At 39.6% G+C, this 27,287-nt stretch overlaps 2 protein-coding genes across 7 annotated transcripts in view; both read left to right on the top strand.

Moving 5' to 3' along the window:
- The window catches only part of CNTN5 (contactin 5), an 832,499-nt gene that overhangs the window by 271,306 nt on the left and 533,906 nt on the right, over nucleotides 1-27,287 (top strand). The window lies entirely within an intron of this gene.
- LOC101550375 (nuclear pore glycoprotein p62) lies at nucleotides 22,498-24,975 on the top strand. The gene has a single exon (XM_004619857.2). The coding sequence runs from the start codon at nucleotides 22,630-22,632 to the stop codon at nucleotides 24,178-24,180; it is 1,551 nt and encodes a 516-aa protein (XP_004619914.2). The 5' UTR covers nucleotides 22,498-22,629; the 3' UTR covers nucleotides 24,181-24,975.

The following is a 27,287-nucleotide window of genomic DNA, read 5'->3' as shown; positions in this document are numbered from 1 at the left end:
CGTTTGCCTTGCACGCGAGTGACCCAGGTCGAGTAAATCTATGAACAATGGGATGGCAGTGATACAGTGATTATTTAAGTGTCCAGTGATAGGCAGGGATCTCTCCAGGAAAATTATTACATCGTATTGACTTTGGTCTCCTCCAGTATCTTTCTACTCTATCTTACACTTGTTCATTTGATGTAAGGATGGAGGTTAGATTCTCAACTAAAGCTATGCAGAACATTTTAGGGACCAAGACAGAGGAAGGTATATCACTGTTTTCCATATTGTAGTTTTCTAAAACCATATAGCTCCCCAGAGCTAATCATGGGGTAACATGATTTTGGGAAAATATGATATCTCTGTAAAACTTGGAGGAAGAAACAAATGTAATTAAGAGCCTATTCAATGATCCCACCCAAACTCTGCATTGCTAAATGCTCTTTCGAGTAACATTGCCACTCCTTGGAGAGTCAACAATGTAATTAACAAAAAGATGTGTGGGGATTGGTTTAAATGTACTGAATAGGTGTTGGAAATGAGCATTATTATGAATGTTAGAAGTATATTGCTCACTTCCCTCACTTGATGCATTTAAACCAATTTCACTATCAGAAACAAAGGCATTATAATGCCATTTATAAATAGCAATGAAATACCATATGCCATATTCAATAAAAGAATGCATAAAAACTTCCTCTCTGACTTGCCAAATGTGGAATATTTTATTTCTTTTTTTCCCCCCATACCCAGCAGCAGTGAGTTTAGTCCTGGGTCTCTCAGAGATCATTCCTGGCAGGGCTTGGGTATCCCAACCTCGATTGACATTTTGCAAAGCAAGCACCTCACCTTCTGAACTATTTCTCTGGGCCACTTCTTGTGTGTAAAAAGCAAATGCCAGTGCTTTCTGTTTTTTCCCTTTAATGCATAAATACAACTCAACTGTTGAAAAACTTGACTTCCTCTAATTTTAGAGAAATTCCTTTTGGCACATGTAGGTAGCACCAATCTAATAGCTATTCTTTGTACACTACTTACTAAAGCACAGGTAACTCTGCCAAGAAATACATTAAATGATTGTCAAGCCAGAATTCATTACCTCTGAAATTCAAGTGACTATAAAAATCAGTCCTTAAGTATAGTAGATCATGATTTATTCTGTTTATAAGCATAAAAACATGGGAGAATAAAGCTGTTAAAGTAATTATTATTTATATAGTTGATGATATATCCATTAAAAAACTTATCTAGGATAGTTAGTTCTATTTTCTCCTTTTGGAAAACAATATTCTTTAGAGCCTAATTCATTATCCTGTTCGAACCAGTGCCAGCCTACAGGAAATGAAATAAAGGATTCACCTTTCCTCATGTGGCCTATACATTTCATCATTGTTATCATATTTTATACTGCTTCTAATTCTGTAAGATTTTAATAGGACTTTTGAAATATACTAAACTTCTGTAACAGTTTTTTAAATATATTAAGGTTTATATTCATCCTGAAAACAGTATTGTAGATTTTTACAAATTCCCTAGTAGTCATTTGTTAAAAAAAATAAAATATCACAGGAAGTTAATTTACTAAGAATTGAAATCTTAGCAGTGTCTGTGCAGTGACAAATCTGATGTAGAGCATTCTGCAACATGCAAACTGAAGCATTAGGGTCTCCCCTGGAACTTATAGGACTCACTGAGATTTTGAGAAATGTAGAAGCGATGAACTTCCTGTGGCAAAACAGGGCTAAATTAAATATCTGTTATAGAGACATCTGGCAGTGGGGGTACGGGGAGAGAAACTGGGGACATTGGTGGTGGGAAATGTACACTGGTGAAGGCATGGGTGTTCAAACATTTTATAACTGAACTTCAGTCATGAACAGTTTTGTAACTCAATCTCACAGTGATTCAATAAAAAATGAATGAATGAATGAATGAATTACAATGATCAATGGAAAAATTAATAAAATTCTTATTAATTTCTCAGGGATGTGTGTTTAGTATTTAAGGTTTAACTCCCAAATAATGGGATTGTGTCTCCCTTTCACTTTCCTGCCAGACTATATTATGTTAGCAGAGCTCAAATAAACTTAATCTTAAATATATCAACTTGTTTACCATATTTAATCATAACGCTAATTCCATTGAACTGTGTACTTTTATCATAATTGGAATAAGTAATTGCTTCACAATACAGTAGCATTATTCAGATGGAGCGTTTAAAAGGTGAAGAAAATCTTGTTACTTTCCAATAATGGGGTCCAAGAAGCTGATGTAACATTAATGGCTTAAAGGAAAACACTTCAGGGAGTCTAAGGGAGAATTATCTACTGTGGCAAATAGAAATTTTACACAATTTTTCCTAGATTTAGATAGTCTATGGAAATTTGGTTCCTGTAGACGACAGTGGCAATAATAGATGGCCTTTTTTTCGGTTACTGGTTGCTCCCCATTCCTCACCAGGTGATGGGTGACTCTCTAGTACTTTTAATCTCTTTTCTACCCAGTTAGTCCTCCTGACTTAGGTAACCAGGATTGGGAAATTAACACCTCTTTTAAAATTGAGAAAACAAATGACAATTTTTCACACATTTATTTTTTAAATGTCAGGTCCTTTCTTCTATTTTATCTTATAACTGTAATTAGTGCAAGATAAACATTTTGAGTTTTTTAATCTCATACTTAATAAAAAATAATACTCAAAGTTCCCATGAAAAGTCATGTAAATAATAAAGTAGAGATATTGACTTTGTTTTAACTAAAATTATATATTGAAATATTATATCCTATTTATAGCATACATTTCTGTAAGCTAAAAGTAAATTATCTTTGTATACTTTTCTTGTGAGGTTTTGAACATCCCTGTGTTGGCAAGGAGTTCTGTGTCCTGCATACATAGAGCATTAGGAGGGAGAGGAAAGCACTCAGAACCCAAAGAAATGTTATGCTTTACCACAAAATATGGAGTTTCTTCCTGATGTTAAAAGAACAATGTTCTCCAAAAAGCCCTTGTATTGTTCTGTCATTGGAGGACTTGTAGCAAGAGAAAATTCATGAACCCTTTATAAAAACCATCCCAGTAACAGGGTAGGTCATTGATTTAAGCATTTAAAAATAAGGGACAGTGAAGAAGACATTGTGTAAATTGTGAAAGAGTCAAAAAAGCTTTGATTTTTGGAAGGAGATTTGGGAGACAGTAATAGAACAACACTGATAGTTTGTTGACTGTTGTGGGGATCAGAGACTGTGGTTTGACTGGCTTGGATCCCTGATAGGTCTCTGACTGCAATGAGGAATGTGGTAGGAAGAACAGTGTGGGAGATGGTAAAAGTTCTCTTGTTGTAGATGTTAAGAGTTGGTATAACCATGTTAATTTGAAATGTTTGTAGTATACCCAGCTGTAAGTGTTTTGTGACTATAAATATATATCAGGCTACACATTTTCAGAGATAGATGTTTAGATGTATCTGATTACTTGTTTATAGGCTCAAAAATATGTATTGATGTTTTTAGAGAAGGAATTGCAGTCAGTCTCCCTAAGGTCTAGATATAATTGTGGACTGGGATGTATGGAATGCCTGAAAATTATTTTTCAAAAGCAATCAGAAAAATGAAGTGAAAGGTGGATTTGAGCTGCAGAAAATCAAAGGAAAATATTTCTTTTCATCTTTTGTATTTACAAAGTGCTTGGTCCTTATATCTTGAAAGAATAAGTATCGTTTCCACAATTCAATGCATGCCATGTCCAATAGAGGTTCAAATGAGAATGGAATAGGAAACAACACTTTCACTGAGAGTGAAAACAAGGTTCTAGTAGGTATTTCCACTTTTGCCACAAAATCCTTTGCTTTCTAGTGACAACTTCATAAACATGGTAAAAAAAAATGGTGGCAACAGAATTCCCTGAGTAGACTTCTATTTGGGGTGTATTCTAGATGATCCCAAGTCTTTCGAACTCTATTCATCTAACAAAATTTTCTCAAGTTGATTTTGAGTAGATATTTTATTTTTAATATTGCTAGTCATGGTACAGTCAAGTTTATTGTCTTAGTGATTTTATATTTGCTATCTTTAAAAATATCTTTAGTTACCAGGCCAGAGCGATAGCACAGCGGGTAGGGCATTTGCCTTGCACGCGGCCGACTCGAGTTTGATCCCCGGCATCCCATATGGTCCCCCAAGCACTGCCAGGAGTAATTCCTGAGTGCAAAGCCAGGAATAACCCCTGAGCATCGCTGGGTGTGACCCAAAAAGCAAAATATATATATATATATATATATATATATATATATATATATATATATATCTTTAGTTACCTAATGGGTTCCCCAGTAGCTATGTGGGGTAGGGGGGTAGTTTTAAGAGACAATGTGTAATGTGTTCCATGTCATTTGTTTTCTTTTCTCTTTCCATTTACCTTGTTTTCCTCTGGTTTTCCAGCTAAAATTGTGCACTCTAACACTCTAAACAAAAATTTTTAATAAGGCATGTTGTGTGAACATTCCTGTGGTCTGAAGGCACTGAGATAAGGAATGCAGAAGAAGAAATGTATTGATTGGAGGACTAAGGTTCTCTCTGGCTCTTAGCAAAGGCTGAGGGCCTCGTGGACCTCCTTTTATTGATCATGGTACCTCTAAAGGGTGCAATATAGTGACGACACCAAGACACCAAAGGCATCAAAAGATGTTACAGGAAGAACATTGAGGCAACATTATTTCCTTGTATCTGCAGGCCAGTAATCTAGGCCTCCTAAAAGAAGATGCAAAACCAAAACTGAAACCTTCCTTGGGCTAAAAGCACTTGATTTATATCCCAAAGACAAAACTGGGCCCTGCACCTGAAATCTACATCCCAAAGGCTAGGCTGGGCCAGAGCCTACAATTTACAGTATCAAAGGTCAGGCCTGGCTAACACCATCTGCATGTCAAAGACCAGCCAGGCTTCTGTGAGAGAAGGAAAACTGCTCTTTTCAGTATACTAAAATTATTTTTCTGAAGTCAGCTTAAAGGGGGAAAATGTTCAGCTTCATCCAAACCAGTCAGGACAACTGAGAAATCTCGCCCATTTTCATGGGTCCCTGTGTTCCTGTCCATAGTACAGTACAGTATACATGGGCTCGCCCTGGTAGCTCAGTCCAGCCCCAACAAAGGCATAATGTCACTATACGCATTTTCTTTTTAGGTTTCCTAATAGCATTTCTACAGTTTGGGGTAGAGCTAGTGTGGCAGTTACTGCTGTCATAGTTTTAGACCTTCAGTATTTTTTAAGTTCTTCATTACCACAGCAACTGCTTGGTCAAGGATTCATTATCTGGAGTCTGAGTTACAGAAATCATGTCTTACCTAGTTTTCCTCTTTTATTTCACCATACAATCTTTCTTAAGCAAGCCTCATGGTGTTAACTTCCTCATCACACTTATCTCTGTTACCTCTTTCCTCGTACAGGTTTCCCTTTGGAAAACCTCCATTCCACAGTATTGGGAGTTGGAATTCAAATAACTTTGAATGTCTATGAAAAAGGAAATTATATCCATTGTATCTCAGACCTCTGCCTGTCTGCTGAGATGTCAAAATAGCACATAGCAGAGTAGAGAACAAGAAGGTGTTGGGAATTGGTTTTCCAAATTTTCGTGGGGGTGGTGGGATATTTTCTTATCCCCTTGAGGATATAAAATAAAAGTGGCTTTCCTTCTTGAGTAGATTATAGTGAGAACATGTGTTGGCTGGCATCATTACAGAAATTTTTGTTATCAGTGGGACTAATATTAGGATGAAACTGATTTGTTGGAGTGAGTAAGGCTAAGACCTGGAGCTTTGATTGGGATAACAATCATCCAGTGACACCATGATTAAAGCTATTCCTACCTCTGATCTTTTACAATTGTGCAAACCAATAAATCCCCTGTAGGCTTAAAGCACTATTGACTTTCTGCTTTCTTTCCTTATCAGAAACATTTGATAAGACAGAAAATATATTTGGTCAATATTGCAGATCTAAAATTTCCACTTCTCTAAATTCTAAGATAACTAAGTTAGGGCCCATTATTCTGAAATTTGAACGGGAAATCTTGCTAGCAAGTCATGCTTCTTTTGAATTTTAATAAAAGTGTACACCTAGTTGGTATCAATGTAAGGATATTTTTGAAATCCTTAAGTTATTGAAATCCTTAAGTTATTTAGAAAAAGTTTTTTATAATTAAGATACTAACTTAAAGTTGAATAAATCAATTAAATCCTCTTACTAGCACTTGTCATATTTACTTTTGAGAATGAAATCCAACCCTTCAGTTTTACTAATATATTGTTGACATACAATTTATATAAATTTATATCATACAACAGTTATTTGATATACATAATATCTAATTTCTCCAAAACTCTTCAAAATATATTACTATGAACTGAGCCATCACATTGTACATTAACCTGTCTTCTCTTCGTTTCAGTGAGTTCTACCTTTTCCTACATAGATTCTATGTGACTTGATAACTGTAATTTGGAACATACTAACTGCCTTGTAAAAGGTGCTTTGCCTCAATGACCTGAAATATGAGTTTACTTTAGCAGCTCTCTTCATTTCGAAGCTCTTCATTTAAAGCACTTGATTTCCTTCCAGGGTAGCCCAGTAATGGTAGAAGGTCACGGACTTAATTTAGTGTCAGAATTACTACTTAATATGATACCTAAACTAGAAGGACTATTTTAGCAACTACATATTTTCTAAATGGAAGAAGCATTGGCAAAATTTAAAAGTAGAGATAAAATTGACTACATTTATGGGTTTCTTACAGACGTGTTTATACCTAAGTTCAGGAGAGTTATTGCATTAACCAGGTTTTGTTCTAATCAGAAGGCCATTAGTAACAAAATTTTTAGTGACTACATAAAAAGTAAAAGAAAAATGACTTATGCTTTAACACTATATTGTGTGTATGTGTGTGCATTTATGTCATAGTCAAATTAATAAAAGTAGTATTTCTGTTTTTAAAAAAATGATTGTTCTAGTCAAGCTACCAGAGACAACCAAGGAGGTTCTTGTTTAATCTAACATTAAAAGTTTGACTAACTTAATTTATATGAATGATAATTGTGTAAAACATATATATATATGGGTAAGCTCCTTTAAAATGATTAAAATTAGTATATTAATGGTATCAAAATAGAAAAACTAGCATATGATTACTATAATTAAAATAAACTAGAGGTTAGAAGACTTTAAAATGAAAAAGGAAAACCTTTCAACTCTCATTATTTGCTTTTCAGGTTTTTTGACTTTAAGTACTAAAATATGCATACAAAGGTGAAAAATTAAATTTGTTTTTCCCTTAATCCTCCTTTCTTCTTTGTGTCACTCATTTATTTTCCTTTAGTTTTTTACCCAAGAACACATTTAAGGTATTATGTTGTGTTCATGCATATTACATGTTTTAATGACTATGTAGTATTCCATATTATTTAAATGCTATTTTGAGGCATATTTGTGTTGTTTCCATAACTATTCTAATAAATATACAGTAGCAATGAGTAAATTTCTTTTTGCATTTTCTTTTACATTTGTACTTCTCTATTTTGTCTAGATCACGGAACTGAAAATTTATTGTCAAATGTATGTTTATTTAAATATTTTTGCCTAGTAACACATGCCCAATAACATGCTATAATTATCTAATATGTGTATGTATATTAGGCATGTACTTATATATATGATGTACATTTATGGTCTTCCTACATTATTCATAAAATTTAAAGAAGTTTTCTCTTGAATCTGTTTGTTATTTGCTGAATTACAGCTGGATTACTTCAGCAACAAGCCCTTTAACAATTTGCTTGAAAATAATGATTTTTCCCCTATGTAAAATGAAGGAGGTCCAGGTCAAGTCAATTATGAAGGGAGTAAACACTGCAATTTACGCAAATCACCCTGAATAGTTCAAATAGCCTTTGATTTGTTTGATTGACACTTAATTTAAAGAATGCTTGAAACCAACTTCGATGGGTCCCAATTCTGTGAACCTGCATTATGGCTGTAGCCAAGAAACCGTGACTGTAGCACTCAGCTCTCCTGGCCTCAAGCAACATGCTGTAGTTGCAGAATAACTAATTTGCATCTTCAGCAGCAAGGGGGTACATTCTTACATCAACAAAATGTTCTGAATTCTACAATCAGGTAAATGATATTATGATTACCAGCGGGAATCAGTGATTCAGTCATTCATTCAATCAACAAACACTTTTAGCATATTATTTCTAAGAGAATGTCATCATTCTCCTTTAGAAATAAAGCACACCTGGTTTGGGAGCTAATTTTATCGCTTTCTTTGACTTTGTGTATGTCATTCAAGTACTCAGTTATAATGCCTTCACCTAGAAAATGCAGACACATAATCCCTCCTGTGTGGCTCTCTCAGTATTTAATAGTCTCCATGCACAAGGCCTGATGAATAGGCACAAAGTAATTATTCTTTTCTCTTTCCAATGTAAATGATTGTTTTGACAATCTACTCATCAGACAGGATTCCTGGTTTAGAAATATCCTTAGGTATTGAAAATCAATAAAGGAACCCTCACTTGCTGAAGCCTGCAGACCACGCTCCAGCCAGGAGGCGCGCTCCCTCTCACTTGCTCTGCTTGTCCCTGTCTGCACACTCTCAGGAGTTTCTCCGCATGCCTCAAAAGAAAGATTTCCTCTGTCTTAAGCAACAGGTCAGCCACTGAGACCCAACCATTACCATCCTATGTCTTGCCCTCGTCTTAAAATTTTGTTCAAAATTGCACCTCCTAATTTATTTACTTCTTCTATAAAGACTAATTCTTTGTTCTCCATCGCTTGCTTATGTTTTACAATAGCTTGCGCCTCCCATTTTGCAATCCTGAGCTGCTCCTCTGCTAAAAACTTAGCTTATTTTGGTAATGAAATAACTGAGGTTTGTTTCCCTGGATAGATACAACCCTGGTGGCTCTTTCGAAGCTGCCTCTGCATAGCTGAGGCCGCAGTCTGCTCAAGTAACCATTCTTTCTAGCTTGTGCCCTGTGCTCCTTCAATTCATCTTGCCTCTAGTTTTCAATAAATGCAACAGACAATCCAATTATATGCTGCCATCATTGCTAGCAACTGAGCTTGAGAATTTTCATGAGCAGCCTATGGTGCAGAGAATGAACATTAATACATGTCGTAGTGATACTAGTGCTCCTCATGTTTATTTCTGAACACTCTTAGGAAAACCTAGCTCTTTTCCCTTCCACTGACTTTTCTTAAAAAAAAAAAAAAACAAAAAACACCACAATCCTGCACTCCACATCATGATCTTCTAAACCCACACACCTCCTAGAGGCAATCAAAACATTTTGCACTTGTTCTTTATATTGGCCATTGTGATTGGGTTCTTTTTCAGGCCCAAATTACTGACTTCTTACTGCATCTTAACGTGGTCCAGTCAGTGTTATGAGACTGTGTGGATTTCTCTTTCTTTCCTTCCTTCCTTCCTTCTTTTTTCCTTCCTTCCTTCTTTTTTCCTTCCTTCTTTCTTTCTTTCTTTCTTTCTTTCTTCTTTTCTTTCTTTCTTTCTTTCTTTCTTTCTTTCTTTCTTTCTTTCTTTCTTTCTTTCTTCTTCCTTCCTTCCTTTCCTTCCTTCCTTCCCTCCCTCCCTCCCTCCCTCCCTCCCTCCCTCTCTCTCTCTCTCTCTTTTCCTTCTTCTTCTTTCTTTCTTTCTTTCTTTTTCTTTCTTTCTTTCTTTCTTTCTTTCTTTCTTTCTTTCTTTCTTTCTTCCTTTCTTCTTTCACTGAAGACATCCATACTAATCATGCTTCTCTGCCTTCTTGATCATATGAACTCATTGGTGTTTGTGGAGGACACAGCATTCAGGGCATAGAGATCTCTAACTTAAAATATAAAATTAAAGATCAGTATGGAATGCAAGCACATTGTTTATTCAGTGCCTCTACCTCTATCTTGGATTAATATTTTTAGGAGGCAGAAAGAGTACAGTGACTAATTTTAAAGCTGCTATGATGTGGAATGAATAGAACTATTAAGAGCTTCAGGGATTACTTTCCATCTAAATGTTGAATAATTCACTGTGGTCATTTAGGCCTCACCCGCAACAGTGACACGTGAAAGCTGTCAATTTGCTGTGCAGAATTAATGTAGCCAATGGGAGAGTTGGAATTGCTCATCCTCAGCATATGTGAGGCTTGGAAGATGGCATGATTCTAGGCTCCCTCCCTCCCTACAGGATGCAGGTTCTGCTGCGTGGCATCTCTATAATCTCTGCTTTTCTCCACATCAGGAGAGTGCAGGCCGCATGCTACTGCTGGTGGAGTTTTTCCTGGCTTAGAGTTTTCAGTACAAGGAGATCTTTACCAACCTCCTAGTCAGTGGTTTATAAAGAATGACACTCTCCAGGCAAAGACTTGCTAGTCACATATTTGCATGATGAGTGTGATTGCTACTGTGTGGTTTCCTTACTTTACAGAGTCACACATGATGGGGGGGGGGGGGGCTATGGCTTCTGCACTTCAGTCTGAGTGGCATGGCGCTGAGGAGAGGATCTAACTTGGGTTGCTGCCTGCCGCCTGCCCCCATTGCTCTGAGTCCTGGCGGCAGCTTTTTTTTTTTTTCTTTTTGGGTCACACCTGGCAATGCACAGAGGTTACTCCTGGCTGCACACTCAGGAACCACCCCTGGCGGTGCTCAGGGGACCATATGGAATGCTGGGATTCAAACCCGGGTCGACAGGTGCAAGGCAAACGCCCTACCCGTTGTGCTATCACTCCAGCCCCCTGGCGGCAGCTTTAACGCTGCTCACTGAAGGGTGGTTGATGCCTTTATTTTTAAATTTATTTTTAAATTTTTATTTATTTGTTAACCTGGGTTTGATTCCTCCGTCCCTCTTGGAGAGGCCAGCAAGCTACCGAGAGTATCCCGCCTGCACAGCAGTGTGGCAAGCTACCTGTGGGGTATTCAATATGCCCAAAACAGTAACAATAAGTCTCACAATCGAGATGTTACTGGTTCCCACTCGAGCAAATTGATGTACAATGGGATGACAGTGCTACAGTACTATTTATTTTTTAGAGCATTACAAAGCTGTTCATGATTGGATTTGAGCCATACAGTTTTCCAACACCTATCCACCCATACACTGGTGGAGCCAGTGTACATTTCCCAGCACTAGTGTCCACAGATTCCCTCCCATCACCTCCCAACCCCCACCCCCAGCCTGCCTCTATGGCATATGCTTTTTTCTTCTCTCCCTACTTCCATCCCTCCCTCCCTTCTTCTCTCTCTTTCCCCTCTCTCTCTTTCTCCCCCTTTCTTCCTTTCTCTCTCACTCTCTCTGTCTCTCTCTATTTCTCTCCCCACCTCTTCCTCTCTCTTTTTCCCCTTTGTGCACTATGGTTTGCAATATTGATGCTGAAAGGTTATAAAAAAATATCCCTTTACCTATTTTTAACCCTTAAATCTTGTCCAACTTGATCATTCCCAGCTATTATTGTCATAGCAGTCTCTTCTCTATCTTAACTACCCTCGGCCTCCCCCCACACATGTGCTTAGATTCTACCAATGACCAGTCCTCCTAACCCCTGTTTCAGAGGCCATGAATATTATTCTTCTACTATATATATTTCTACTATATATATGTATACATGTGTATATATATATGTATGTATGTATGTATTTGTGTGTTTGTGATGTGTTTGTGAGTGTGTGTGTGTGTGTGTGTGTGTGTGTGTGTGTGTGTGTGTGTAAAGGTTGATCCCTTTAATGGCGACATCTGAGAGCCCAGGTTTCTGCTCTGGATTGTCACTCCTCAGTCAGCGAGCTGGCCTAACAGGAAGAACTCCCCCTGCCCCCGGCTATTTCAGTGATTCTCAATAACTGAGTTTCAACGGAAATTTCCTTTTCTCAATGGAATGTTATGAAGTAATTTTTTGCTTTTGTAACAATCTCGTTTTCCCTTTAAAATGTTTGTGCTCTGTATATTTTTATACATAAAGTTATTCTCTTTTTGAAATGAAAGTTAGTCCATCCCCCTGCTCTTATATTCCCTCTCTTTTTCTAGGGTTCTCTGATGCTATTTGTTTTAGTAACATCATTTGTGTTTGGGAATTGTAGTCCCTGAAAATGTAACCAACTATATGAAAAAAATGAAACTAATAACAGTTTGTATAAAAGATACGAGCTTTACACAAAATAAATTTTCCATGATCTATCATAATTTCTTTGTAAAATATGAATTTTAATGTAGTGAATAGTAAAATTTTATAAACAGTAAGTCTAAGTGCCATTTTATTTGTTTAGTTAATAATGGTATTTCTAGAATTTTATTTAAAGAAAGTAGTGGAAAACCTAGTAAAATAATTAGATTATTCATTATAGTGAACATAGCAGCAATCATAATGCCTAAGGAGAGAATAATTGATAAGCCATGGTAGAGTAATCAGAGAAAATATTCTCTGTCCATGGAAAACTGATTATTTAAAATATCTGAGATGAAAGTGCTGTTTATATGGAAACACAGAATAGAACATCCAACATATGAACTGATCTAACTCACTGTTTAAATGTTTGATCATGTATGCTGTTCAGTAAGAAATATGTACTTGACCCTCAACTCAATACACACACAAAAATGCATTCAAAATATTTTTATAACAATAATGACCTACCTGCATAAAGTATGAACTGACATTTTCTTGTCTATTTTAATTTACTATAATTTCTGTTGTCTTTTTTTCTTGGAATGGGGTATTTGCCACACTTAGCAGTGCTCAGGGCTTACTCCTGGCTTGGCTCAGGTATCACTTCGGTGATGTTCAGGGGACCAGATGCAGTAACAGAGTTTCAACTGGGGTCATCCAGATTGGTAATGTAGATGCAGCCTTCAAGGAACCACTGACATAATGATATGCTCTCCTGATAGCAAGCAATATGGCAAATGGAAAATGAATAGTAGCTGTAATATTAAAATGGTTTATTTCTATAATGGAGTGATATCACAGCAGGTAGGGTGTTTGCCTTGCATTCGGCCGACCTGGTTTTGATTCCTCCATCCCTCTCGGAGAGCCCGGTAAACCTCCGAGAGTATTCCACCCACAAGGCAGAGCCTGGCAAGCTCCCCATAGCGTATTTGATATGCCAAAAACAGTAACAACAAGTCTCACAATGGAGATGTTATTGATGCCCACTTGAGCAAATCAATGAATAATGGGACTACAGTGCTACAGTGCATTTCTAATTTAGAGAACAGAATTAGGAAAACTCTAAATATCTGAATGTAATAGTTCATACAGAAAATTGTAACATAGTTTAGATCAGTAATAGGTTAACTGCATGTCCAACTTTCTGTTGACTACTTTTAAAAATTTAATTTAATTTAATTTAATTTAAAATAAGGGGCCAGAGAGATAACACAGGAGTTACCCATATGACCAAATTTTTTTCTGTATTTTCAACCATTGTAGTGTTTTTATATTGACATTCATATTTTATTTATATTAAGAAATAATTTACAGGATATAAAATCCACTTGATATAAAGTACAAAATTGGATTTTTTTACGTAAGAATAGATTTTAAACTTTTTGTCCAGTAATGAATCTGTTAGAATTGTGATTTGCACATTAGAGATTAGTCTTCAGCCTTAAATGTGGGAATTCCTACTTATAGCAATATTTTATGTAAAACATCTAGAAACAAAATATGGAAACTTAAAATTAGATAAATTGTAAATATTCTTTATTTAATCACTTTAAACCTTGTATATAATGGATAACTGGTAGCTACTAAAAGCTAGTATTTTGGGGGTTTTGAGAGGAGAAAAGCAGGGAAGGTGTTTGCCTTGGTAGTTTGGGTCTTACCCCTCTACCTCCCCCACTATATATATGATCTCCAAGGCCCAGCAGAAGTGATACCTGAGCACAGAGCCAGGAACAAGCCTTGAGTACTACTGGGTATGCGCCCAAAAATAGTATTTAAAAAAGTTCTTTATTAAGAGTCATACTGAAGTCTACCTATGTAGTCGTTTTGTTCTTTGTTTTGAGTTCTTAGGCTGCACCTAGTGTTGTGTTCAGGAGTCATTCCTAACAGTGCTCAGAGAGTGTATACAGTGCTGGCTGGCTGCATTCAGGGCTGGCGCCTCAACCTAGGACCATCTCTCTGGCCTTACCAAAACAAAGGTACAAAGGTCACGGGACATGCCTGATTCAGTGGTAATGCACTCACTGTGCAGTGTGAGACCCTGGATTTAAACCCCCACACTGCAAAAACATAAAATAAAACAAAATTATCAGTTTTGTATCATATACCTTGCTAAATAGAAGTTTTTCTGGTCAACTTTTCGATTTTCTTAACATGTGTGCTAGAAGGGTGAGTGCTATAAGAGTAAATAATCCACTACGCAATGTTCTGAATCAGGAGTTACTATACAATATGCTGTACTGTGATAGACTTAAAAAAGAATGATTCAGGAATGGACAAATTAAATTTTCAACTTGCCTATTATTAAGTTAAATAAGTTATATTAAAAGGAAGATATATTAAGGAAAGATTAATTTAGTATTTTATTGGCTTATATTCTTTTAAATGTTCTAAACTACTAAATTTCCTATAAGAGAACCTATTTGACATTGGTAATTTTTATTTTATTTTATTTTATTTTACTTTATGTTATTGAATCATCGTGAGAACAGTTACAAAGCTTTCAGGATTAAGTCTCAGTCATATAATGATCCAACACCCATCCCTTCACCAGTGTACATATTCCACCACTAAGAACCCCAGTATACCACCCTCCCACTCTCCACCCTGCCTGTGTGACAGATGATTTTCACTTTACTCTTTCTTTACTTTGATTACATTCAGTTCGCGACAGAAAACCCGCTATTATTATTTGGAATTTTCCTCCCAACAATCAGATCTGCCAAAAAGGCATCATTAGATCATTTGTTTTCTATTGCTGATAGTGAAGAACATATGATGTTGCATGGCAGTGAAAGTGGCTGCGCAGTTTTGGAATTCTAGTATTTTTAGTAATTAAGTCCAGAGGTATTTCTGCCAGCAGCCTCTGCATTCTGAGATTGGTTTGTGTGCCTCTGGGATCATGGCCACTCAGGGGCAGAGGAGCCATAACTGAGTGGATTTTTGTATAGCAGGAAAGGACATGTGACCGTGTAAGTGGCCGCGCAATTTGGAGAAATAGTCCGGGTCCCCACATACTGGAGCTGGGAGCCGTGTTAGTAGAGGCTCAGTGTCACCGGGAATTCCATCTGGAGAAGGCGGGGACTCTGCACCTTCTCCATCCAGGGGAACCCCAGTGCTGTTGTTCTTGTCTGGGGTCCGGAGCATTCTCTGGCTTGCGGTGCCCACCGGCCAGGATTCTTAACTGTTCCACATTGGTAAATTTTTTATCATAGAATCTTGATCATTAAAATTAATATCGGCTTTATTTTAGGTCAAGCTCAATCCCATTTGAATATACTAGACTCTATTGTAAATAATTTAAGCATTTTCTTTTCTTTACAACATTAATGGTCAACAAAATCAATCAATTAATTAAATAATAATGGCACATTCATACACACACACTTGCATACTTTTGCTCTCCGAAATCACAGTATTATTGGTCAGTGACAAAATGAGGAAGTGATTAAAAATTTTGAATTCCTTGCTGTTGATGTAGTTGATAGGAAAATAATTTAATTTTTAAAAAATATAAGCAAATTTGGCGCCAAAGCAGTGGTACTTGCCTTTATACAGCTGACCCCATTTCCATCCCTCGCACTCAGTATTGTTCCTCAAGCCGCCAGGAGTGCAGAGCTAGAAGTAAGCCCAGAACACAGTCATGGGTAACCTCCACTCCAAATAGAAACTGTTCAGTTTTAGCTCAGTTCTGTATACTTTTAGTGTTATTAGAAGATTTCTATATGAAATATACTCCCATATAAAACAAATTATTCAAAGTAAGAATAAGGTATAAGGTATTTATATTCTATTTTCTTTGAAATTTATATAAAAATTAGTCTGCAAGATACTTAATACCAAATGACATTTTTAAGGGGATTTGTTTTACTCCCAACAAATGAAATAATAAGCATCATATATAACAAAATATTAATTGGCAAAAATGTGATTAGTATTAGAATATTTCTCATATTTTCAAAAATAATATCCGATAAATATGTAAAGGGTGAAGGAACTAAATTTGTCTTAATGTCTCCTATAGGCTCTATACAGTAAAGATTCTTTGCAAGTATTATCTAAATTTATTCTGTAGAGGACCTTATACACAAGCTTTAATTTCCTTCTTAAAGATAAAGTCATCAAATGCCATGAGGTTAATATAAAATCAGAAATATGAGAGGTATCTCACACTATTCTCTGCCCACAAATAAAATCAGTCACCAAGCTCTATTAAATTTCCCTTCTTCGTGTCTTTTCTATCAGACCTCTTTTTCTATATTTCTTCTATTATTGCCTTTGCCCTTCCTCACCTCTAGCCTGTCTCCCTGCAGTAGTCCCCAGAAAATGCAGCCGACATCCTTACGCCTCTCCCTGCTATGTAAAACTAATCATGAAAATCCTTCCCCTAATACCCTCCAGTGTGTCTCCATTTTTCATGGGTACCGTCTGAAACTCCTGGCATGCTCCAGGAGATTCTCTGCGACTGCTCCCAGCTTATCACCCAGGATTTATTTTCACAGCTCTCTCACTCCATTTCTTTCCCAGACTTCTCAGCCACCCCAATATAATTGCAGTTCCAAATCTGTTTTCTGCTGCTTTTACATCTAGTATTTTCTCACCATTTTCCCTCTGACTTGAGTTCCCCCTGCCCCTCCTAACCCCACAGCTACCTGATTATTTTCTGTAGGTCGGTGATAATAACACTTTCTGCATGAAGCAGTTTCTTACCAACTCTCCCCAGACTCTTAACTCTCCTCAAGGTAAATCCAAACTCCTCCGCCATGTGTGCATTTTAATTGAGTCTACCTGACTATTGTATGCGTATTTAACATACCTTACTGTTTTCCTCTCATTAATTCTGAATGCCCTAGAGGACAGTTATCATGTGATATTTTATGTACAGTTCTAGAAACTAGCTTAATTCTTGGACCATAGTGTACAATATGGAAAAATTGAAGAGAATAAATTAACAGCAATGAAAAGTATATTTATTCTCTCTCTCTTTTTTTTTTTTGCTCTTTTTTGGTTGTGACACCCAGTGATGCTCAGAGGTTGCTCCTGGCTCTGCATTCAGGAATTACTCCTGGCGGTGCTTGGGGGACCATATGGGATGCTGGGGATTGAACCCAGGTCAGTTGCATGCAAGGCAAACGACCTACCCACTGTACTATTCCTCCAGCCCCAAATACATATCTTTTCTTATCAATTATCTACTTTTGTTTACAGTCTTATAGTTAATATGATCAGCTCTCAATTTTCACTATTTCTCTCTCATTTTGTCTTGTAGGTATGAAATTTTATGTAGACTAAACCTGATTTATTCAAGTTGATTCAGGCATGCATTACTGTATAAATAACCACGGTTTGTTCATTTGACTTAATGTTACTACTAGGTGTCCTTCACAGGGAAAAAAAGTTTCTGAGAACCACCTCATCCCCTGTGAGATAATAATTTATTACACTGCATTTTAAGGTCGGTGGAGGCAGAGATATGGGTGTTTCTGTTACTAATGGGATTCACATGACAATAATAAATGAATTTGCTAAATGGATACATGGATTGCTATTCATTTTAATGCTAAAAATCTCTGCAAAAAATACTCTTTAACTTTAATTTTGATGACTTTTATATGGTTTTCTTAATTATTTTAGAATGTGAATTTTTAAATTAAAAATATATATTAAATTCATTTAATGTAGGGGCCAAAGACATAATATGTCAAGGCATTTGCTTTGCATGTAGCTGACTGGGTTTTACCCCTAGCACCACATATAGCAGCCAAACCCTGCCCAGAGTCATCACTCAGCACAGTTACTTTTGACCCCGTAATCAAAACAAACAAACAAACAATAAAACAAAGCTTCTTTATTGTGTAATTTTTCTGTTTCTAATTTTCACCTTACATTTCTAGTATATAGTCTATCTCCACAGTGTATATATATATATATATAATTTACATCTATTAAAAAATTCTGAATGATAATGCTAAGTTCTAACCTGAACTACATTAGATAGTATTACTCTAGTTTAACTGAATAAATATAGAAATTTAATGCTGAATAATTACTGAAAATAGAATAGGATGGGAAACAATCCTATATATTTATATATTACAGGACCAAAAAAAAAAAAAGCTCTGTACTATCAATACAGATGATACATCTTAATTTTCATCCTAACAAGACTGCCACTTTCTGTGTTAGAAGATCTTGCATTTAATATGTTTTACCCCCAAAGAACCTGGAGAGTTCCAGCTCTAAGTAGGTAGTCAATAAATAATTTACTCTATTTTTCTTTCCATGTTCACGCTCCCTTAGCTCCTTTAGATTACTTGTCTGCCATTTTCGCAGCAACCTTTTGTGCCAGTTCAATGAACCAGAATATTTAGATGTTTCTGTATAGCATTTATTTTATGCTCTCCCTGATTTCTTACAGTATAAGAGAATCCAATACAACCAGAAAATTATTTGGCAAATTGAAAATTGTCACATTTATGTTAAATTCTCTTGTAGAATATATGCAATTCCATTTATATACAGATATTTAAGTGCCATAAATTTAAAATGAGAGTTCTTTAAACCTCTAGGTAACTTAGAAAAAAAATTAAACAGTAGAAGAAATTAGTAATACTAATGAATTTAGTCTCTTCTAGGCAACAGCTTTTAATAAACTTATTCCTTATCTGTATTCCCTCCTATTCAAGTTAGCCACCCAGCGCCAGTGACACTGAGGCGAATGTACATGCACAAGCAAAATGTTTACACAAAATGGATGGTTGCTCAGTGGAATTATTAAGGAAAGACGTGAGGGAGACTTTAAGACTTTGTGTAGGGCTTTGTATGGGGCCATGCTGATGGTACGAGAACACCTGTGTGCCTTGACTGTTGCCAGTCTGAGTGTGTCCCCAGTACCACCTGATCCCTGACCATCTGTGAGTACAAGCTCTCGAGCACAGTTAGCATTATCCAAGGCCCTGCAGTGTCCAAGTAGCTTCTTACCCTTGGGCCTTCACAAGGGACTTTCAGCATCTGGCTGAGAATCTGAGGGTGGGCTCCTTGAGCAGTGCTTGGGAAACCAAAACCAAAAATCTTCATACCAATGCCAACTCCAGTCTCTATGTCTACTCCTACCTCTCCTTTAGTACGCACTTTAAAATCGAAAGAGAGAGCAAACTATAAATATTTTATGGATAAAAACCTAGATATGGATATAGTTTGCGTAGTTTTAAAAAAAATGATTCAGAATCTTTGCATACATTCCTGTGCATTCCTGTCCGTGCGTTCCTGTCAGGTGCTTCAGAATGGAGATCACATCAAGTTCTGCACCTGAGCGTGAGGGCAGCACTGTGCCCCTAGCTGGGTGGGTCTGCCAGGACACCTGGGACTCCCCAAAGATATCATTCAGTGCATCAGGTGACTTCATTTTTCACATGGTACATTTTACTGAAATAGGAAGGCAGAGCAGTCCGGAAGTGCTTTTGTAAAGAGATGAGCTGGTTTCTGAAGGGAGAGCGGGAAAGAGCATATAGGTGCTGGGTTGCTTGTGGTCCGGTAATTGGGGTGTATTTTGCGGGTGCGGGCCTGGGGAAAGCGAATCAGCAGGTGAGGAGCTTCGGAGCATTTTCTCAAATTGTGACTGTTAGTGCTTTGAAATTTAAAGGCAGTATGTTAAGGCAAATTAGTGAGTGCTTTATAGTACCTGCTGCATAAAAGGCAAAACATCCTAGTGGTAAAAGTATAAATTTGTGTTCATTCTTGTTTCTCACAACTGACACAAATATGCATATATGTGTGTGGACATATATTGTATAATCTATGTGTGTGCATAGATGTGTGTATACGTATCACTGTATCACTGTCATCCCGTTGTTCGTCAATTTGCTCAAGCAGGCTCCAGTAATGTCTCCATTTGTCCCTGTCACGTGCTAGTGTAGCTCGATGGCATATTGGGGGCTCTTTCAGGATCAGGGGAATGAGGACCATTGTTGTTACTGTTTTTGACATATTGAGTACACCACTGGTAGCTTGCCAGGCTCTGCTGTGTGTGTGTGTGTGTGTGTGTGTGTGTGTGTGTGTGTGCATTTATCATTTGGTGGTATTGTTTTCACTCCAAGTGAATCTGTAAAATTCAGCCAACATACAGGGAAACACCAGGGCTGCAATTTCTATTTCCCAGATCACCAAACTGCTCTGATGTTTTGTCACAGAGAAACCTTTACACTATTTACACAGTTGGCTTTGATTAAACAAATTGGCTGTGCAATGTAATTAAGCATGTGCACAGGAAAACACAAAGTGTCCAATTACCTTTGTGCTCACTGTCAGCCAGTTAACACTCTATTGTCTCCTGGGATCCATCGCCCTTTCACTAGGAGCCATGCCACCTCTCTCCCCTGGGAGGGCTGCTATGTCTCTCAGAACTGATGGCTTGCTTTCCAGCTAAATGCCCTGCTTGCCCTCTGTTTATCTATTGATTGTTTAGCTTATGACTGCTTAGCCCTGAGATTTCCCCCAGGGATTATAATATTCCTAACATTATTCAGTAGAGCTGTAGTCCCTAACCATTACACTTCCCTATGTAACCTCTCACTGACCTTGTGTTTCTTACTAGAAATGAACAGCACACACACACACACACACACACACACACACACATGCACACACACACACACAGAAGGAATGTGAAAATGACAGTCATTTTGAAGTATCTTTCAGTCTTTTGATGTGACTGCTGTTTTAAAATCAGTGATATCTGCCTTTACAATGTATCTTTTTAATTATTAGAATAAATCTGTTTCAACACATATAACAATAGCACTGTAGCACTGTTGACCCATTGTTCATCGATTTGCTTGAGCAGGCACCAGTAAGTCTCCATTGTGAGGCTTGTTACTGTTTTTGGCATATCGAATATGCCATGGGTAGCTTTCCAGGCTCTGCCATGCAGACAGGATACTCTCGGTAGCTTGCCGGGCTCTCTGAGAGGGACAGAGGAATCGACCCCAGGTCAGCCACGTGCAAGGCAAATGCCCTACCTGCTGTGCTATCACTCCAGTCCCACTGCATTTAACATTACAGAAGACAATTGTGTACAGAAAAACCCTATGATTGTAAATTACAGTATTGTAAATCACAGTACCTAAAGCTAATGAATTAATTAAAAAGTTTTAAGAAAGAAATAGTTTCTCTCCCATTTAATGCACGGCTCAAAAAAAAAAAACCTCATACTATATTGTCATAAAAATGCAAAAGAATGCAGTATAAAACTAATCCCAATACTTCCAATCTGAATGTGACATAGAGACAGTTACCTCTCTTGTCACATAGAATGCAAAAGCTATACTGTAAAAAGATAAACTCCATTTTCATTGAAATTTGAAAATAGATACTATTTACAGACAGCCCTGATAAAAAGGACGGCTGATTCTCATATAGAGTGCAGTTCAGCAGAGAGCAGAAAGAAAAGTGACAGAAGGAGATTCAACTGTCCCTGAAGTGCCAATAAAAATATAATTTCACGGGCTGGAGACATGGTGCCCTGCTTGCTTCCACCCTGACCCGTCACTATTCCCTGAGCTATCCCGGAGGCCAAGAGCACTGCCAAGGATGGGTCCAAGCCTGTTAGCATGGCTTCAAAGCCTTGCCCTGAAACAAACTGATGAACTAATACAAAATACTTTCATGAATACATATAGACAGCCAATATTTTTTTTTAGTTCCCAATTTCCCTTTTTTGGAAAAAAAAAAGAGTTAAGGAATCTAGAGGAAGAAGGATCAAGGACCAAGCAAAAACTGTACAGGAAGATAGAGCAAAGGCCAGAGAATGGCCAAACAGCCCAGAGTGCAGATTTTGAAAAAGGAAATAGAACAAGCCTACTCCTAGGAGAAAATGCCTACTAATGACCTAGCTCATCCTTTGAGTAGTAGCAGAGAAGGCAAAAAAGAAGCAATATAAAAATACTAGAGAAAACTTTTGCTAGGATAATATAGTAGAATGTTGATTATGTTAAATATATAATATTATTATGATTTTAAAATAATATAATTATGACTGTATCACTGTTATCCTGTTGTTCATCGATTTGCTCAAGCGGACACCGGTAACGTTTTCATTTGTCCCTTTCATGTGCTAGTGTAGACCGATGGTGTGTGCTCACTCCAGGAACATGAAGAGCACGTTGTTGTTACTGTTTTTGGCATATCAGATACGTCACAGTTAGCTTGCCAGGCTCTGCAGTATAGGGGGAAAAAAGTTTAAAAAAATAAAAATAGGGCGAGCTTCGAAAGGGCGGGAAAGGCGGTTGGAAAGGGTGGCCCGAGCGGTTACTCACTCCATGGCTACGCAAAGGAGAGGCGGCGGCGGCCTCGGCTGAAGGGGAAAGGCGGTAGTAGAGGAGCGCAGACGCGGTCGCAGACGCCGGCGGATCTGCTTTGGGAGCCTGAGTAGCTGCTGCCACCAGAGTCTGGAGCCATGAGCGGGTTTAACTTTGGAGGCGCGGGCGCCCCAACAGGCGGGTTCACTTTTGGCACTTCAAAGACGGCGACGACCACCCCTGCTACAGGGTTTTCTTTCTCCACGACCGGCACTGGCGGGTTTAATTTTGGGACCCCCTCCCAGCCGGCTGCAAGTACCCCTTCCACCAGCTTGTTCTCACTCAGTTCCCAGACTCCAGCAGCCCAGACCTCGGGGTTCAGTTTTGGAGCCTCGACCCCCGCATCAGGAGGATCGGGCTTCTCCTTGGGCGTCAGCATTCCAAAGCTGAACTTGAGCCACGCCACGGCCACCCCCACCACAACTGCCACTGGCGGCTTCGGGCTGAGCGGCAGCACCCTCACCAATGCCATCTCCAGCACCACCACCTCCAGCCAGGGCCCGGCACCCACTGGCTTCGTGTTCAGCTCCGCCTCGACCACGTCTGCCGCCCCCTCCAGCACACCTGGAGGCTTCTCATTCACAGGTGGAGGCTCGTCCCAGACCGCATCCTCTGGTTTCACTCTTGGCTCCTTGGGGAGCACAACCCAGCCTACGACACTTGCCACGTTGCCCTTCACTTCAGCCACACCAGCAGCGGCCACAGCAGCGGGGACCACACAGCCTGCTATTCCCACCCTTGCCGCTGCCAGCACCAGTGCTGGAACCACACTTTTTGCTTCCATCGCCACCACTCCAGCCTCAGCCAGCAGCAGCAGCAGCGCACTCTCCCTCGGCACCTCGACCTCAGCGGGGGCTCCCGGCACCGCAACACAGGGCTTTAACCTGAAGACCCCTGGAGTAAGTTCGGCTTCCACAGCGACATCCACTGCCACCTCCGCCACCACCACTACTGGCAGCACCTTTACCCTGAAGTCAGGAGCACCAACGGGCCTCTCTGGCAACTTGCAGCCCAACTTGCAAACCTCCAGTACAACCACGGGAGTGTCAGCCAGTCCTGTGATGACCTATGCGCAACTGGAGAGCCTGATCAACAAGTGGAGCCTGGAGCTGGAGGACCAGGAGCGCCACTTCCTGCAGCAGGCCACGCAGGTCAATGCCTGGGATCGCACGTTGATCGAGAACGGTGAGAAGATCACCACCCTGCACCGTGAGGTGGAGAAGGTGAAGCTGGACCAGAAGCGACTGGACCAGGAGCTCGACTTCATCCTCTCGCAGCAGAAGGAGTTGGAAGACCTGCTGAGCCCACTGGAGGAGTCAGTAAAGGAGCAGAGCGGGACCGTGTACCTGCAGCACGCCGACGAGGAGCGTGAGAAAACCTACAAGCTGGCCGAGAACATCGACGCACAGCTGAAGCGCATGGCCCAGGACCTCAAGGACATCATCGAGCACCTGAACACATCTGGGGGACCCGCGGACACCAGCGACCCACTGCAGCAGATCTGCAAGATCCTCAATGCTCACATGGATTCACTGCAGTGGATTGACCAGAACTCCGCGCTGCTGCAGAGGAAGGTGGAGGAGGTGACCAAGGTGTGCGAGGGGCGGCGCAAGGAGCAGGAGCGCAGCTTCCGGATCACGTTTGACTGAGCTGGGCTATGGGGGCGGGAGGGTCCGGGTACTGAACAGGTTCACTAGCGATGAAATTCTTGTTTGTTCTTCCTTTCCAATGGTCGTGCTGTGAGAACGCTCCTGTGTGCGTGTCTTCGCATCAGCAGTCTTTGGTACCCTCAGCCTTTCCACCTGCTCCTCGCACACTCCTCTCTGCCCATGCACTACGGAGAGACCAAGGCTCAGGGGTGTTGGCAGTGAGCGAGACTTTCCCACCAGCGCCCGCCCTGGTGGACTGTGAATCAGGTGCAGAGATGGAGAATCGCAGAGGTGGGAGGTCAAGTGAGGGACTGAACCGAGGTGTGGCAGGGCTCAGGTGGGCCAGAAGCCTTGCCTGCCCTCTTCCCAGCTACCACCTCCTGCAGACTTCTCGGTTTCACCTCCTCCAGGAAGCCCTTTCTGCTGCCTATAGCTGTGTCACGTTGCTGTCCTGAGCTGGCCCCTTAGATTAACACTTGGCACACTCTGGTGCATGCGGGCCTCAACCTTCAATAAGGAGCCATATAGGTGGGGACTGTTCTGTTCCCTCTTGATTCTTGGCAACAGTCCCTCTCACTTAGAGGAGACTCACATGAAACTAACCAATTTGTGAAACAGCCACAACTCCCGAGTCCACAGACTCCATCTGAGCTTCCCACGCCATGTCCCGCCTGGTTGGAGCAGATGGCACGACTGGTGCATCCTGAGTGTCCTGTGTAAGCATCTGTATGCTCAGCTGCACTCACATACCCAGAACTTGGTGTCACTTTCTCAAATAAAAACGTGGAACAAAAATGGCAAAAAAAAAAAAAAAATTAAAAAAAAAAAAATAAAAATAAAGAGGTCTTACGGCTGCAAATGCAGCCGTGCTCCAGGAAAAAAATTGTGTGGCTCTCTTCCGGGAGCTTTGTTTTATACTCTCTGGATCTTGGCGCTCTGTGTGTGTGTGTGTGTGTGTGTGTGTGTGTGTGTGTGTGTGTGTGTGTGTGTGTGTGTGTGTGTGTGTGTGTGTGTGTGTGTGTGACTGCCAGGCTATTGGAAAATGGGGAACCTGGGTGAAAGAGGCCCAGTCCTGATCTGAGCAGGTTTAGAGATCTCAGCCAGGAGTCGTGCAGGAGTCCTGCATACCTGGGTTCCTCTTTTGGTTCTTTCATGGGTGAGGCTCATATGAGTGTGTGGAGAATGGTCTTGAGTATGGCTGTGGCTGGGTTCTAGAGGTTTTTGGTTCAAGGGCTCTGCTTGGGGTGGGGAGGGAAACTCAACCTCCAATGGGACCCCAGTCTTCACTGTGGTCTGAGTGGGGGACAGGAGATTATGCCTCAAGTGCTGGCATAATCTCAAGGCAGTTGGGATAGAGATGGGACCACCATGACAGTGATATTTGGGAATGATCACTCTGGAGAAGAACTATGTGCTGTAATAGACTTGCTTCCGGAAAGTTAAGTTCCTCAGCTTCTCCTCAAGCACATCATCCTTCTCCTTCGGGCCGGCGGCCCCAGGCTCCTTCAGGGCAGCTGTGTCCCCCACCACGGCCACTGCCTCTGAGCCTCTCAGCTCTGCACCACCCTTGCCACCCAGGCAGCAGGGCCTAGAGTGATGGTACAGTGAAGCTATAGTACAGCGGATAGAACATTTGCCTTGCACGAGGTTGACCCGGGTTCAATCCCCGCCATCCCATATAGTCCTTCAAGCACTGCCAAGAGTAATTCCTGAGTGCAAAGCCAGGAGTAACCTCTGGGCATCACTGGGTGTGATTCCAAAAGCAATATAATTATGATTTAGAAAAAGCAACAGAACAGTTGTTTTAATGTCAGAATTCTAAACATTGAGATGCAGACCTCAAGGAAAATATGCTGAGGCTATGAGAGTTTATAAAAATAGCATTGTTGGACTCAATAGAATGGTAACAAAAAAGTAAGAAGAGGAACTGAATAAGTTGTGGACAGAGTGAGGACATGACAGCTACTGTGAAATATAGAAATCGAAGGAAAAATAATTATTAAAAAGTAAGAAATAAAATATGATATAAAATGTTATACTTGCAAAGAATGAGCAAAGATATCTAATACATAAAGTTTTCTTAAACATAGATACTTGCATATATATAAATAATAGAAGTGTCAGACATTTGGTAAAAAATCTTGTTATTCTTCTGAATTTTATGTTTTGATATTTGTTAGTTCTAGTATATAATTTGTTGTTGGCAGTTTTTTCTAACTACATAAATATTGGCTGTTCCTAATTATGTACCCAGAATTGTTTTCCTAAGGGGCCCCCAAATTCTGTACCCTCAGGTCTCCCAGCTTCTGCACATGCACCTGTATAATTTTATCCCACTTTAAACATCTAAAATACTAAAGATGTCTTTATTATTCTTAAATATCCTTTATAAGGACTGAAGCAATAGCGCAGTGGGTAGGTATTTTCCTTGCCCATGGTTGACCTGGGTTCGGTTCTTCTGTCCCTCTCGGAGAGCCTGGCAAGCTACCGAGATTATCCCGCCTGCACAGCAGAACCTGGCAAGCTACCCGTGGTGTATTCAATATGCCAAAAACAGTAACAACAAGTCTCACAATGAGACATTACTGTTGCCCGCTTGAGCAAATCGATGAACAACAGGATGACAGTGCTAAAGTGCTACATTTTTTATAAAGCCAGTCTGCACTGAGAGACTACACAGAGCATACCATTTTCATATGGTCTCGTTTTCTAACTTATGTATGAAATTGGGAATAAAAGCCTACTTTTTATGAAAATGATGATGATGTGTTCTCAGTAGTTCACATGGTAGCATCCACCCAAACCTTCCTGAACTCAACTCTTCTGCAAGAAATGAAAACTGAAAATAATATTCAGTGGTTTGATATTTAACTGATGTGTAAGGTAGTGGCTGAAAATTTATTCAAATCTTCATGTACTGGGGAATAAAGTGAATAAACAGTGGCTGACAAGGCTTTTCCCCCCTTCCCTTTGCTATCTAGCTCTCACTCTAGGCATCGGGCCCCAGTTCTCACCAGCATCCCTGTCTGTCCTGGTTGTTGAACACAGACATCACAAACTCTCTCAGAATCCAATCTTCTTGGCTCCCTCATTAGTTCGGAGAGGCC

This window comes from Sorex araneus, chromosome 3 (assembly GCF_027595985.1).
Source record: "Sorex araneus isolate mSorAra2 chromosome 3, mSorAra2.pri, whole genome shotgun sequence".
Classification (NCBI taxonomy): domain Eukaryota; kingdom Metazoa; phylum Chordata; class Mammalia; order Eulipotyphla; family Soricidae; genus Sorex; species Sorex araneus.
The sequence above is the reverse complement of the archived record's forward strand: the minus strand, read 5'-3'. Positions and strand labels throughout refer to the sequence as shown.